The following is a 13,713-nucleotide window of genomic DNA, read 5'->3' as shown; positions in this document are numbered from 1 at the left end:
TTGCATATATGCCCTTGTGAGTAGCATAAGCACCCGTTGGAAAAGACATGAGTTCGAATCCCATCAATGACGTGACAAATTTATTTTTGCTTTCTCAGTTAGAATTTACAGTCATATTATATACATGAGGAATTTTTATTTGCCTTTTCACAACGTGGCTGAGTGAATCGGGTCCAGACGAGGGTAGCATGGTTTTTCCACTCTCAAACTTGGTTGTTTCTTCCAGCAAAACAGTAAATCGATTAGAGAAAAAACGCAATTTACAGACATATTATATACGCGCAGTATGACCTAAGCGATTCGCCTAAAACCCAACAACAACATATTGTGCATACCCAAATTCGATATCTGTGTTGGAGCGGTGTGCAAAGTGAATGCAAGCTTCTTCTCCTGTATATGAGTATTGTTATAAATAAATAAATATTCTGTTTATACTCCGGGACGACCAAACGAGTTTACAAGATACACAGAATACAAGAAACAGCACCGTATCCAGCAGTCACGGGTTTGAACCCCTGTCACTCAAAGCATGTGTACTTATGCACCCGCGCGCCTGACCACTAGGCTACGGCGGCCTCATCCGTTTCATTCACTGCAGGATAGAACTCGCTGATATCCACAATTTAAAAGAAAGCGCCACTATATCCACGAATTTTTGCCAGATGGTTCCGCACCAATTTCATTCTTATATTTCAAAAATCGCTCACTACCCGTTGTGTAAACATAAACGTAATACAGGCAAGCGCTTTTTCTTCACTTATAATCAGTGGCTTATCATCACGAGGCCCCTTGTTATGTAACTTTCTTGATTCTATCGTTTGGGCTCGATTGAGTTCATGGCATTAGTGCATCTGCACCGTAGTATGACGCACTGTTGTCTATTGTACAAATGTAAATATTTTTCTTATATTTGGGGATTACTTTAGAATAAAAAGTCTGCTCGAATTCAAATTTTCAGCTGTTCTGTTCGTCAGTAGAAGGTTTAGGCCCATTGAATTAAACAGCTTATAAGTTTAGAACGGCAGCTCTGGTCCATATGAAATTTTTTTAGGACTTATTCAGAAAATACAGTGCGTAGTGTCTTTTGTAGCAATTTTGGCCTCTGTTTGTTCACTTTTTCATGTTTCAATATTTTTTGTTTCGTCACCAGAGAATTTTTATATCTAGTCGACATACTTTTCGACATTTCATAAACTGTTATTAACGTTTATTTATGTAAATTTATACGTTAAGAAATTAATTTTAATTTTATTTTGTAATGATGGTTAAGCATTTCTCTAAGAGGACACTGATTTACCACATACAGTTTATTAATTTATAATGTACTTAGCGGACATTTTGATTATGATTCCTGTGGGTGGTATAAATGACTTAGATCAGGGGTGGCCAACAAGTCGATCGCGTCTTTAATTTCGGTCGATCACGACAAATTTTAAATATATATAAAAAATAGATTAGTCAAAATCTAAATGTTATTATTATTATGCGCCCTACTGCATACGCTTCTTACAAATCCGTTGAGTCACATGACGACTCTTGTCGCCGCTCAGCCGGGCTTGTCTAGTGAAAATTCACGCAGTTACGTTGTGGAGAGCATAGCGTGTGTCGAATTCTTATTTGGCTTACTTAATATTAATAACTGGACCGTGCTTATATGTTAATTTAATACCCTTTGATTTAAAATGAATACTACAAAAAAGAGTAAAACGTATCATTTTCATCAAGAGTTTATTAATTTATGTGTTAGAATACTTTTTTGTAATGATAAAAGAAAAATGTTTTGATTTGCAATGCTTCCGTGGTATTTGCGATGCTATACCCAAAAAAGGAAATTTAGAAAGGCACTTCAAAGCGCTCCATGGTAAATACCAGTCGGATTTTTCGCCTAATAGTGACCATAGAAAAAATAAATTAAAAGAACTTAAATCCAGATTATTCGCACAACAAAATTTCTTCATGACACCTAATTTACAATCTAAAGCAGTAACTGTAGCATCATTTAAAGTGAGTCATTTCTGATGATCAATTCATTAAAGACGCAAATTTTATAAATAACAGATTCTCTTTTTGAAAATTTTAAGAACAAAAATGGGATTAAAAGTGCCCTTCAAGATCTGCAATTATCTTGAAATACTGTGATGCGACGCATCGAAAAAATGACTGAAAAGGTGAGCGAACAATTGCGTGCTCATATTGCTAATTGTATGTACTTTTCTTTACAACAGACGTCAGGTGATATAACTCAATTGTTCGTTGTTATTCGTATGGTTTTCGATTATCCTCCACTAGAGAAGAACTGCTGGGTATGGTTTCGTTAAAAGAAAGAACTAGAGGTCTTGATATATTTAACGCATTCAAAAATTTTATTGAAAAAATTAAATTACCACTATTTAAGCTCGTATCAATAACAACAGATGGAGCGAAAGCAATGACAGGGCATCTTAACGGATTTATCGCATTGTGCCAAAAAGGATGGTGACTTTCCAGATTTTTTGAGTTACCACTGTATCATCCACCAAAAAGTATTAGCCAGCAAAAGATTAAATACTAAAAGTATTATGGACATAGCTTTCAAAATTGTGAATTCCATCAGAGAACAATCTCTTAAAAGGAGTCTGTTCGAAATGCAACTCGATGAAAATGAACCAGATCTGATATTACACACAGATGTGAAGTGGCTGAGTGGGACTAAGTTTCTACAGATTTCGAAATTTGCTGAATGAAATTAAAAAATTTGTCGATCACAGTGGAGATAATTATCAGCAGCTGAAAGATACGGTGTGGTTGTGTGATCTGGCTTTTTTGGCAGATTTTACCAGTAAATTAAGGGATCTCAATTTGGAATTACAAGGAAAAAATAAAAATGTGGGTGACATGATTAGTAGCATCTTGGCAATGGCTAAGGATCTCACAGAAAAAAAAATTCGATAATTTTGCAAATATGCAAGATCATTTGTAAAAATATCCTGTTTTTGAATTTAATATTGAGAAATATGTTTCTGAAATTGAGAAAGTTGTGGATGATTTTGAAATCAGATTCAGTGATTTTAAAACAATTGAAGACATTGTTCAATATATTTCTTGTCCATATAAGGTCAACTAAGATACGAAACAAACTGCAGAAAAAAATCGCTGAGATTTTTCACACGGAGAAAATATTACTTGAAAATGAAATTATTACATTGCAAAACGATATCTTCCTAAAAGCGAAGTCATCAGAAAAAGACGTTTGGAAATATGTTTACCGAGAAAAGTACTGTAAAAAAATGCAGTGAATTTTTAAATTCCTATTTTGGTTCCACATATCTATGTGAATCGGCCCTTTCGTATTTGAAACAAAAAAAAAAAAAAAAAAAGACGAAGAATTCCTCCACTCTTACAGACTTGCATACAGAAGATTCTTTACAGTTGGCCTTATCAGAGTATATCCCCGATTTTGAAAGCTCGGCAGATGACATTAAGACACAAACTTCACATAAATTAAAAATTTAAATACGTCTGAATTTAAAATAATAATTCTGAATTGTATTTAATTTTAAAATTTATAAACAACATTTTTCAATGTGTTGATTAATCTTTTTAACCATGTGCAATGAACTTCTTGAGCTGATAGATCGCGGCACATTTTGAAGAAAAAAAGTCGATCGCTTCACAAATTAAGTTTTTCACCCCTGACTTAGATGTTTTCTTTTTATGTAGTGTCCTTTATCTTTCTTTGTTGCTATATGCTCCCCACCATAGGGCTAGCCGTATCACTTCCCGATTGCTGAACAACTATAAACTTGAATTTCAGGTCTATGTAAATTGATGACTTGATGAGTCATTCTGCGTTTAGACCTTTAGAGATACACGATGTTATATTAAATAACTAAATAAATATTCTGTTTATACTCTGGCACGACAACCAAGTCAGTAGAGTTTACAATAAATCGTCAAAAAAATACAAATATTTATCGTATTTAGTAGTCACGGGCTTGAACCCCGGTCCACTCAAGGTTATACATTTGGTTTTTCAGTATTTATATTAACGGTAGATATTCAGTTGATATTTTAATGTCGTTCGTCTTGTCATGTGCTGATTATTTTATTTTATTTAAGTTCACTTTTACTATCATAATGGCATGTTATTTAGATATATTTCGATCTTTTGGAAAATTTGACAATTCATTTGATTTACCTCTGAATTGATTCCATCCTTACAGAATTTCTCCATTATTTCTAGAAGTGAAAAATTTTTCTGAAAAACTTTCATTTTACATTCCCTCCACTTCGTTCTCACCTGTAATTAAATAGAACGAGTTCGGTATACAAAGTTATACATAAAGCAAGTAAGTATAAATAATATGCAGTTTTTCTGCAGTAAATACCTTTTAAAATACAAGAAACAGAAAACCATAAACACGAATAATAAAATAGAATTTTATTTCTGACAAATTGAACGAGCTAAAAAAAATGACATTCTTGTAATGCCCACGTGTTCAAATCAGTAGAAATATATTAAAGAAAGCATCATATATAATTACAGGACATCAACTGATGTCTCAACAGATTATCGCTATTGGGATTCCGCAGTTAAGGAGAGTTCGAACATTCTATAGATAATAGAAGACATTGCTGGTAATTTTTAGTGAGCAGCAGTGTACACCAGTGTAATCCATTGTTAGCGAAATGGCTGTCTGCGTGGTAGCACAGTGGTACGTCTTCCCCACACCGGGTGTGGAAAAGGTCCGCGTTCGAATCCCGTCGATGACGTGAGGAACTTTAATGGGCTTTTTTCATTCCGTGGCTGAGTTAGTCGGTCTCAGGCGTAGATAGTAAGATTCCCCCACAGAAACTGGGGTTTTTCGTCCAGCAAACAGACAAATCGACCATAGAACACACGTCATTGACAGACATAGGGCACATAGCACGGCATGATGATCAAAGCTTAATCATTTCCTGAACACTGATATTGCTCCCCTTTAAAAAATCCTGGGACTGACCTTGCGTGGGCATGCCGGTTTAGGTTTGTTTAGAATTTGTATGGACGCAGATAAGATCATGAAGGTCAAAATAACATGTTTGCAAATTTTGTGTATTTAATGATTGGTTCTCCGGTTTTGTTTGATGAAAACTAGAGTTTCTGAGAGAAAACACCTTGCGATGTTCTCCTTAGACCTACTAGAACAGCCAATAAAAGTTCTTATCTTTAAGAGTACAATTATTTCTCAATTTCAACTGACAAGGGAAATTGAATCCAGTGTGAGAGAAAGCAGCGACCCTAATGCATTCCCAATGCGCTATCGCTAGAGCCGAGAGCTAAAGGCGAACCAGATTCCAGCTGCCAGTTCTTGTCTGATATTTTCCTCTTAATTGGACTACTTATCATATGATGCTTCGGTATTACTCCCTGAATACTTTGCTACCGAATTAGCCTAAAAAGTAACAGGCAAGAAATGTAAAGAAAAAGTATGAATAATTAAAACTGAAATTTTAGAATTTTTTACTTACTGCATCTGAAGCTTTCTCTTCCGCACATTTCACGAGAACATCTTTTTCCTCACTCTCTTTGCCTGGAAGAAAGTATTCTTTTTAATCTCTGCAGTTTTATTGTCAACTATACTATATTACCAAAAGCGAGCCAGATGTTTGCATGTTTAAAGAACTGGAAGGGAAGCGACTATACAAAAAGGTTAAGAATCAAAAATTAGTGACAAGACTAGGAGAAGTCTGTCTAATTTGGATTATGTGCTTTTTTTTTTTTAATTTATACTTCAACATTACAGAGAAGTTCCAAAATCAGACGAAATAAACAATAATAAAATTTTATAATAAAAGTAACAAACAAGGCATAAAACAATAGTAAATTAAACTTGTAATAAAATATTAACAAGCTGCAGTACCTTATCTAGATATCGTCGTAAAGGGGTGGGGGGCATGACGACCAGGTATTTGAGTGTTTTTTTGCATGGAACACTTATATGCATGGTTAAGGGTGGGCATATGCCCCCTCTGATCCTCCCTGAATAGGCCCCCGGACTGATTGCGGCACGTGTTCAGACTGCTTTGGAAGAGAGAGCCGGAATTATAAAAGCCAATTCAGAAGAACAGTGCCCATGGTGTATCTATAGAAAAGGTATGCAGCAGAAACAGAGCATCTGTGAGACAGAGAGTGGAGACTCTGTTAAAAAGGAGTCATTAATTACCTAAGTGCCCTTTTTTGAATGGAATCTAGAAGCCTGAGAGAGGTTTTGGGGGCACCGCCCCAGATGTGGGAACAATGCTTCATGGTAGGGCGGATTTGCGATTTGTACAGAGTGAACAGCTGTTTGAAGAAAAGTAATCCCGAGAGCGAAAGAGAAAACCAAGATTTTTAGATGCAGAAGAAGTAATACTGTATTTGTAATGTGCTTATGACAAAACAGAGAGTAGAACTCAGGGAATCCCCAATAGACCTTGCCTAGAAATCGGAGTGTCATCGAAGGTAAGCATAGGAGCGGAAGAATCCTTTTTGCGAGATATAAGACAGGACTGAGTTCTAAAAGGATTGTAATCAACTAAGTTATCACTGCCCCACTGGAGAATTACCAAGAGATCAGCATTTAAGGAATTGGTAGTGGATATTCGAGAAGTTTCCAGTTAAATATTTCTCACAAAACAATGCGTGGATGAGCCAAGATATATTTGATGATCGGTTTCATAAAATATTTGTACCATGTATAGGATCACATTTGGCATCAAAAGGTTTATTAGAATATTCAATGCTACAGATGGACAATGCGCCTAATCATCCGATACACGTACGTGATTTAAAAAGCGATGATGGCAAAATATCATTCCAATATCTGCCAGCAAACACGACATCTCTCATTCAACCGATGGACCAAGGCAAAATGTTCATTCAAAAACTTGTTTCGGCAGAAAATAAATTAGATTTGCTAGAGTTTTGGGAGAGTTACACTATAAAATAGCAATTTTCAATGTCGCTGTTGCCTGGAATGATGTTCTAGTTCAAACAATACAAAGAAGATGGAATAAGTTGTGGCCAGAAGTATATTGAACTGATACAGAAACCATTCCAAGAGAAACTGAAAATTTTCAGTTATGTTAGAATGTTCCTGGTTTTAAAATTATTTCTATGGAGGAAGTAAATGATTGGCTGGAGATGGACAAAACGGGCATCGGATGCGAAATTTTAGATGACGATGAAATTGTGCAAAGAGTGATGACTATTTCTGATGATTCTGAAGCTATGTTGTCTAAGTGCATTGGGTGGTTCGAGGTACAAGAAGTAGATGCTACGCAAGTGTTACTTTTGCATAAAATTCATAACATTGTCTCCCAAAAGGCACGAGGGATAATGAAACAAACGAAATTGGCTGACTTTTTAGAAAAGAAATTTAATTATATAACATTGTTTTCTTTTAATTTTTTATGACATTACTAGACCAACGTAAGTCAAAATATTAAAATATTATGCTACCCTCTCGAAAGACGGACTAACCCAGACTCATGCATAGTACAGATATCTACATATGTACTTCATATGTATTTAGACATTAAGCCTGCTATATCTTCATCAATATCATTGATGTCCAAGTTTGCAGATGATACAAAGGTTGGAAGGGTTGTTAACGACTGTAAAGACTTATGCTACTCCAACTGGATCTAGATAAGTTGGGAAAATGGGCTGAGAAATGGAAACTGAAGTTTAACATTGGCAAATGCAAAGTACTGCATATGTGTAGCAATAACCCAAGAGAAACGTACCAACTGTGTGTGCTACACTCAGGGCAGTGGAAAGTGAAAGGGACTGGGGGTTATCGTGCGGTCAGATATGAAGTTCACTGAGCGGTGCAAATGGGCTGCCATGGCAGTTCATGGAGTCTTGTCAGTGATATATAGGAATTTTGCTGGCAGGGACAGGAAGGTAATTGTCCCGTTGTATAAGACAATGGTCGGGCCACACTTTGAGTACTGTATACAGGTCTGGAGGCCTCGATTTATGAAGGATGTGGAGTTGCTATAACGAGTAAAAAGAAGGGCAACAAAATTTGTGAGGGGAACAAAGGGGTGCTCTTACCAAGAAAGGCTAAAGTTCTGTAGATTGCAGCGTCTGGAAAGTAGGCACATGCGAGATGATCTGATTGAGGTGTATAAGGCCTTGAATGAGTTGAGCAAGCTGAATGCTAATGGGATTCTTCCTTTTGCTCAGATTAAGAACCTGAGGGGACATAAGTTCATATCAAGGAAACAGTTGTAGAATAGATGTGTGGAAATTTGCCTTTAGTCAGAGGGTAGTTGATTGGTGGAACAGACTTCTATCTTTTGTTGTGGAAGTTGACAGCCTAAATAAATTTAAGGCTGAACTGGACAGGCATTTGGAATGAACAAAGGGATGAAATAGGAGAGTTATTTATTTATTTTTTTTTGGCTGATGCTGCATAAGCTTGATTTCTTGCATCGTATGCCTCTACTAATGCTAATGCTAAAAGTTGAAGCTGTTTGTGCAGGGCAAGGTTTCTAAAACTGGAAGGTGGAATGCAATGTGCTATCATCAGCAAAACTATGGACAGAATTTCTGGTCAATGGAAGGAGGTCATTAATATACAAGAGGTAAAGAGTGGCAGAAATAACTGAACCTTGGGAAACACTAGCATTAGTAGAGAAGTTTCAAAGAGATGAAGTCAAAGAATTCCAAGTGATTCGTGGAGTTGGGAGAACGATAGAGACAACAGATGAATCTGACAGAATGTCGTAGAGAGTTTTTAAGCCAAATAAGTTCGAAAAGAGGATATTCTAAATTACTAAGTCTCTAACACGGAATATCAGAACGGACAAATACCACCTTTGACGCAAAAAGAATCATACAGTGAATAATTCGGACAAATGAGACGAGCAGTGGTTGAATCAATGGATAACTGGCATCCTGCCAGAAAAAGTACATGGGTTTGGCAGACTATGAGTGAAAATGGACATCACTGAAATTAGAACTGACACCATGTATATTTGTGAAATGAACGAGGAAGGATTTGAAAGATTTAGATCTTCTCGCAGATAAGTTTGTTCTATTAGTTTGACAGTTCGTAGTGTATTCAGTAGTAAGAAAAGGTGGGGCGACATGCTTTATGTTATAATGACATTTTTTGGATATGGAGTACACATGGTAAGAGTATATCATATCCAAAAAATGGCCTCGACAAAAGCTCATACACACTACTCGGACTCCCTCCACTCACTATCTGGCAGATTAGAGGCAGCGAGATTAGACACTAGCAGATCTGACCCGGAAGCTTCCTAGAGAATTCAATCATACTGCATGATTAAGACATCAATCATACTGCATGATGGAAGAGATGGGAGAGAGTTTGCCGGAGCTTTGCTCTGGACACTAAACATGTATTCCACCACTTTAAGCCTCCAATAAGCAAAGTGGTGGTATTGCACGCACCCGGACCAGTCAACATACTTTTACTGTCCAACTTCAAGCTCACAGAACTAACTTTTCTTCTTCCTCATTTATTCATTCAGCGTCGGTTCTTGGGACAACCTTCCTTCACATGTATTTCCTGAAAATTACAGTCTACAGAATTTCAAGTCTAATGTTAACAAATATCTTCTTTCATCTTCAGCCCTTGAACCGTACTAAGTACCATAGGTTCTAATACATCTCGTGTTTGGGGTTTTCAGAAAAAAATAAAATAATAAAATAAAACCGATATCTCAGCACATCGCGGCTAAAATTATCCGAGAATTAATGGTCGTGGTTTACATGGAAACATAATCGTAGTACATGGGGGATGGTGCTACTCGTCATATTGATGATATGTCAAAAGGCTTCTAAATCCTATGATACTCCTTCACGGAAGAGCGAATTATTAGTGGCCATTTTCCAAATCTTTGGCTTGCATGATCGCCGGACTTGACTGTAGCAGACTTTAATTGTGTGGTTATCTGAAACATCGCGTTTACAGAGGTTTCTTCTGAACTCTTTCAGATATGAAGGAAGCAGTCCGTCGGGAGTAGTGACATTCCATTGGAAATTTTGAAGGCAATTGTGAAGAACACTATGCCTTGTTTTGATTGCTTATGCGAAAATAATGGTGGACACGTGGAGATTTGATCGTCAATAAAGATTGGAGAAAATACAGTTGATTCCGGTTATTTGGGACACATCGGGACTAGTGCATTTTGGCCCGATTAAGCGGCTGCCCCAATTATCCGAAGTTTCACGTAAATAGTTAAAAATACAATGCCCCCCCCCCCCTTTACAATTGGTTTACTGTCACCATTGTAAAGTACCGTTCACTATACGATGTGTAATAAGCGCCGGTCATTGTGATTATGTTTGTGAATTGAATTTTAATTCAATTAAACCGCGATTCTAATTAGCGAAAATAGGAGGAATATTATCCACAGGCTATAAAAATAAAGATATATTGAGTACAAATTTACCCTTTATTACCTTACCAATTAAAAAATTAAATGATACGTGAAATTCGGAAGAATATACGTGATAATCGGAAGAATTAATACGTACTGTAATATGTACATACTAACTAAACTAGTTGACATTTCTGTTCACTGTCATTTGTGGGTGGGAGTTAAAATTTAAAACAGTAAAAAGATAAGCAATCAATAACAAAGAACACGGCACACAAATTGCAAGTAACACGATACGCGCAAGTGAGAACGGAGTAACAAATTACGAAGCTTTAAAAATAGGAATGAAGAGCAGATTCTGAAAATTATTTTTTTATATGATTGAAGATTCCATAGAAGTGTAAACACATTGTACCATAATAACCCACAGAATTCCAGCTGTCGGTATTATCGCAAATTCAGTAAGATCGAGTTTACTATCAGTTTATGATAGATTTCACTAACACAAAAGCCCAATAAACAGGTGACTGCTAATTGTTTTTATTGTTTTATGGTTGTGACCTCCAGAAATCCGACCAAACTACATGTACGGTCGGAGACAATCGTAGGGTAATCTTCAGTGCTGCGGTCTCCTGCCCCGATTAAACGGCATTTTGTCCCAATTAAGCGAAGTAAACTCTGGCTATTTTCTCGATTGGGTTCTGTTTTTTAAGATTTGCCCCGATTAACCGGTGGCCCAAATAACCGGAATCTAAGTATTACTTTTATTTTTATTTATTTTTTATTATTTCATACAAGACAGAGTAAAAACCGATTATAATGCACGTGTCATAATACACAATTTTAATGATTTTAATAAAACGAAGTAAAATAAAACATTAATCTGTTAAACTTTATATTAAACAGCAATACTGATTTTAAAATTCATTATATGATGTAAATGTCGTTAGTGTTCAATAAATTTAGCTATCTGTAAAGAGGACTGTTGGCCCATAGTCAGTTCGAAAGCTCAAATAAAATAATTTGTCCTGATCTTAAACTTTTGTGAGGAACTCTATAATAAATGTAAGGAAACTATTCTTTATTTAAAATAGTATTGTTTAAAGATTTATATATAAATCTTATCCTAGTAATAGTTCTTCGATGTTCTAATACATTTAGATTTAGGTTATTCAAGTAACTGAGGTAATTTGGACTGTGATATTCTGACGTGCTATCTTTTAATGTAATTAAGTTCTTTATTGCTTTTCTTTGAACTGTTTCTATTTTTATTTATATGTTTTTTTGATAAGGATACAGAGGATCCGTGTTCCAAAATAGGAATTTCCATAGTTGAATATATTTTTTTTGACTAAGTGATTTTAGACTATATGAAAAACGTTTTATGAGGCCCAAAATATAACTTTTTCTTGATATTATGTTAATGTGACTTTTTTAAATCTGTAGTTTGACGAAAATATAATTCCTAGATCTAGATCTTTTATTTATAATTTTCTTTGTATTAGAAAATAATTTATTGTATAATTGTATTTATAAAGGTTTTTGTGAAAATGATGAATGACGAATTCAGTGAAATTAATACATCGTTCACATATCTGCTGAAAAGTAGAGAGCCAAGTAGAGGGCCAAGACTACAGTGTGTGTCTTTACTTAAACTTTTGTGAGGAACTTTATAATAAATGTAATGGAGCCATTCTTTATTTAAAATAGTATTGTTTAAAGATTTATATATAAATCTTATCCTAGTAATAGCCTTCAGTAACACCATGGTTGAATGTCAATTGATAAGATCTTTGTCCTGATATTTTTACCCTTTATTCTCGTAATGGATGATAAATAAGTTTTTAGCCAACTCAGTAGAGCAAGGGTCGCCAACCTTTTTGAGTGAAGAGCCATTTTTGATCTGATTATAAAAAAAGAGAGAATCCGAAGAGCCGCACTTCAGTTCAACCGGGGGGGAGGGGGTAGTTTTTTAAGAAATGGAATAGAGTGGGAAAGTTTTTTTTATTATATATATATATTGAAATATTATTTATTAATAATATTTCTAATTAATGCAACTTTTGCTGCTGAACTTCTTGAGCGAGTCTCTCAGCATCGGGGAAGTATGCCGTAATTTCCATCTTTAAGAATGCTGAGAGACTCGCATTGTTCAGACGGTTTCTTGATTTATTTTTAATATATTCATGTTCGAAAATATTTGCCCGCAGAAATTCGTCGAACCAAAAACTGTTGTTGTTATTTGGTTTTTAGGAGCATTAGCAACTAAGGTCATATTGCTCCGGGATATGCGGTGGTCATTCCCTCACCTTTCCGCATCCTCCGTATTTGGTGGTGACGGGCTCGAACCCCGGTCTAATCAAGAAGCGTGTGCTACGCACTGCTGCTCCTTCCCACCTGGCTACGGAGGTGCCACCACCAAAAACTGAGAGGAGTCCAAATGCAAATATTTTCAAATTTATATATGTATATATAATCTTTATTGTTACAAAAGGATGTATACAATTTACCCTTCACGGCAGGAATGCCAGAGGCTTCACATTGGCTGGTGGACAAAGGCCTTGAGGACGGGGCCCACATCGAAGTTCGGGTTCATCTCCCAGGGCCAACAACATAATAAGTTTCAGTTAAATTATTCACAATATTCATAAAAATATTATACAGTATTTTTTACATTATATACAATATTATACAGACATCCTTTTTAAATGTATTATACTGCGACATTACTGTGCAGTTTGCCTGGTTGAGTTTAGGTCATCAAGGATCTCTCTCCGGTATTTGCGATCCTTGACAAATTTGTATAGGTCGCCTTCGATTGCTTGGACTGTGATAAGTATCTGCTTGGGGGAGAAATCGGTCGCTAAGGACTAGTCTATTATGGTTGGCTATAAGTGTTGGAGCTGACCTGAGTTCGGGTTGAGGGATTCTCCAGATTCACAGTTCCCATATGTTTGGCTCCGAGATTATTCCAGTGGTCATTTTGACAGTTAGGGTGAGGCGTCTTTCCATTATAAGATTTGGCAGTCGGGCAAAGTTCAGTGCGGTTGCCATCGCAGTTGTTCTTTGCTAGGGTGGACGATGATGTTTATGTGTGATCCAACGAAGGAGCCAGTATTTGGAGGAGTACCCACGCTTGATATTCGTGGGGGCTGCAGATGCCCATATTTCTGAGGCGTATAACACGACGGAGTATACAGAGGTGTATACGTACCGCCGAGTCACATCCAGATCCTTAATGTAGAGTAGTTGTTGTTTGGTAATTCACCGCATTTTGCAGAATTTTGTTATGAGCTTGTCAGTGTGGGGCTTGAAGGTCAGTTTGTAATCGAAAACTACTCCCAGGTCTGT

General features: G+C 36.2%; 1 protein-coding gene across 1 annotated transcript in view; it reads right to left on the bottom strand.

The window, feature by feature from the left end:
• Positions 1-13,713, bottom strand: part of LOC150086967 (uncharacterized) — a 38,229-nt gene that overhangs the window by 18,028 nt on the left and 6,488 nt on the right. Inside the window, exons 2-3 of the mRNA XM_090372859.1 lie at positions 5,491-5,552; positions 4,178-4,279 (exon numbers count right to left, since the gene is read on the bottom strand). Of these exons, the coding sequence (XP_090228985.1) occupies positions 4,178-4,279; positions 5,491-5,552 (164 nt within the window). The remainder of the gene's footprint in view (positions 1-4,177; positions 4,280-5,490; positions 5,553-13,713) is intronic.

This window comes from Mastigoproctus giganteus, chromosome 4, assembly GCF_048544385.1.
Source record: "Mastigoproctus giganteus isolate SK-2022 chromosome 4, ASM4854438v1, whole genome shotgun sequence".
Lineage (NCBI taxonomy): Eukaryota > Metazoa > Arthropoda > Arachnida > Uropygi > Thelyphonidae > Mastigoproctus > Mastigoproctus giganteus.
This window is presented reverse-complemented; position numbering and strand designations above follow the sequence as displayed.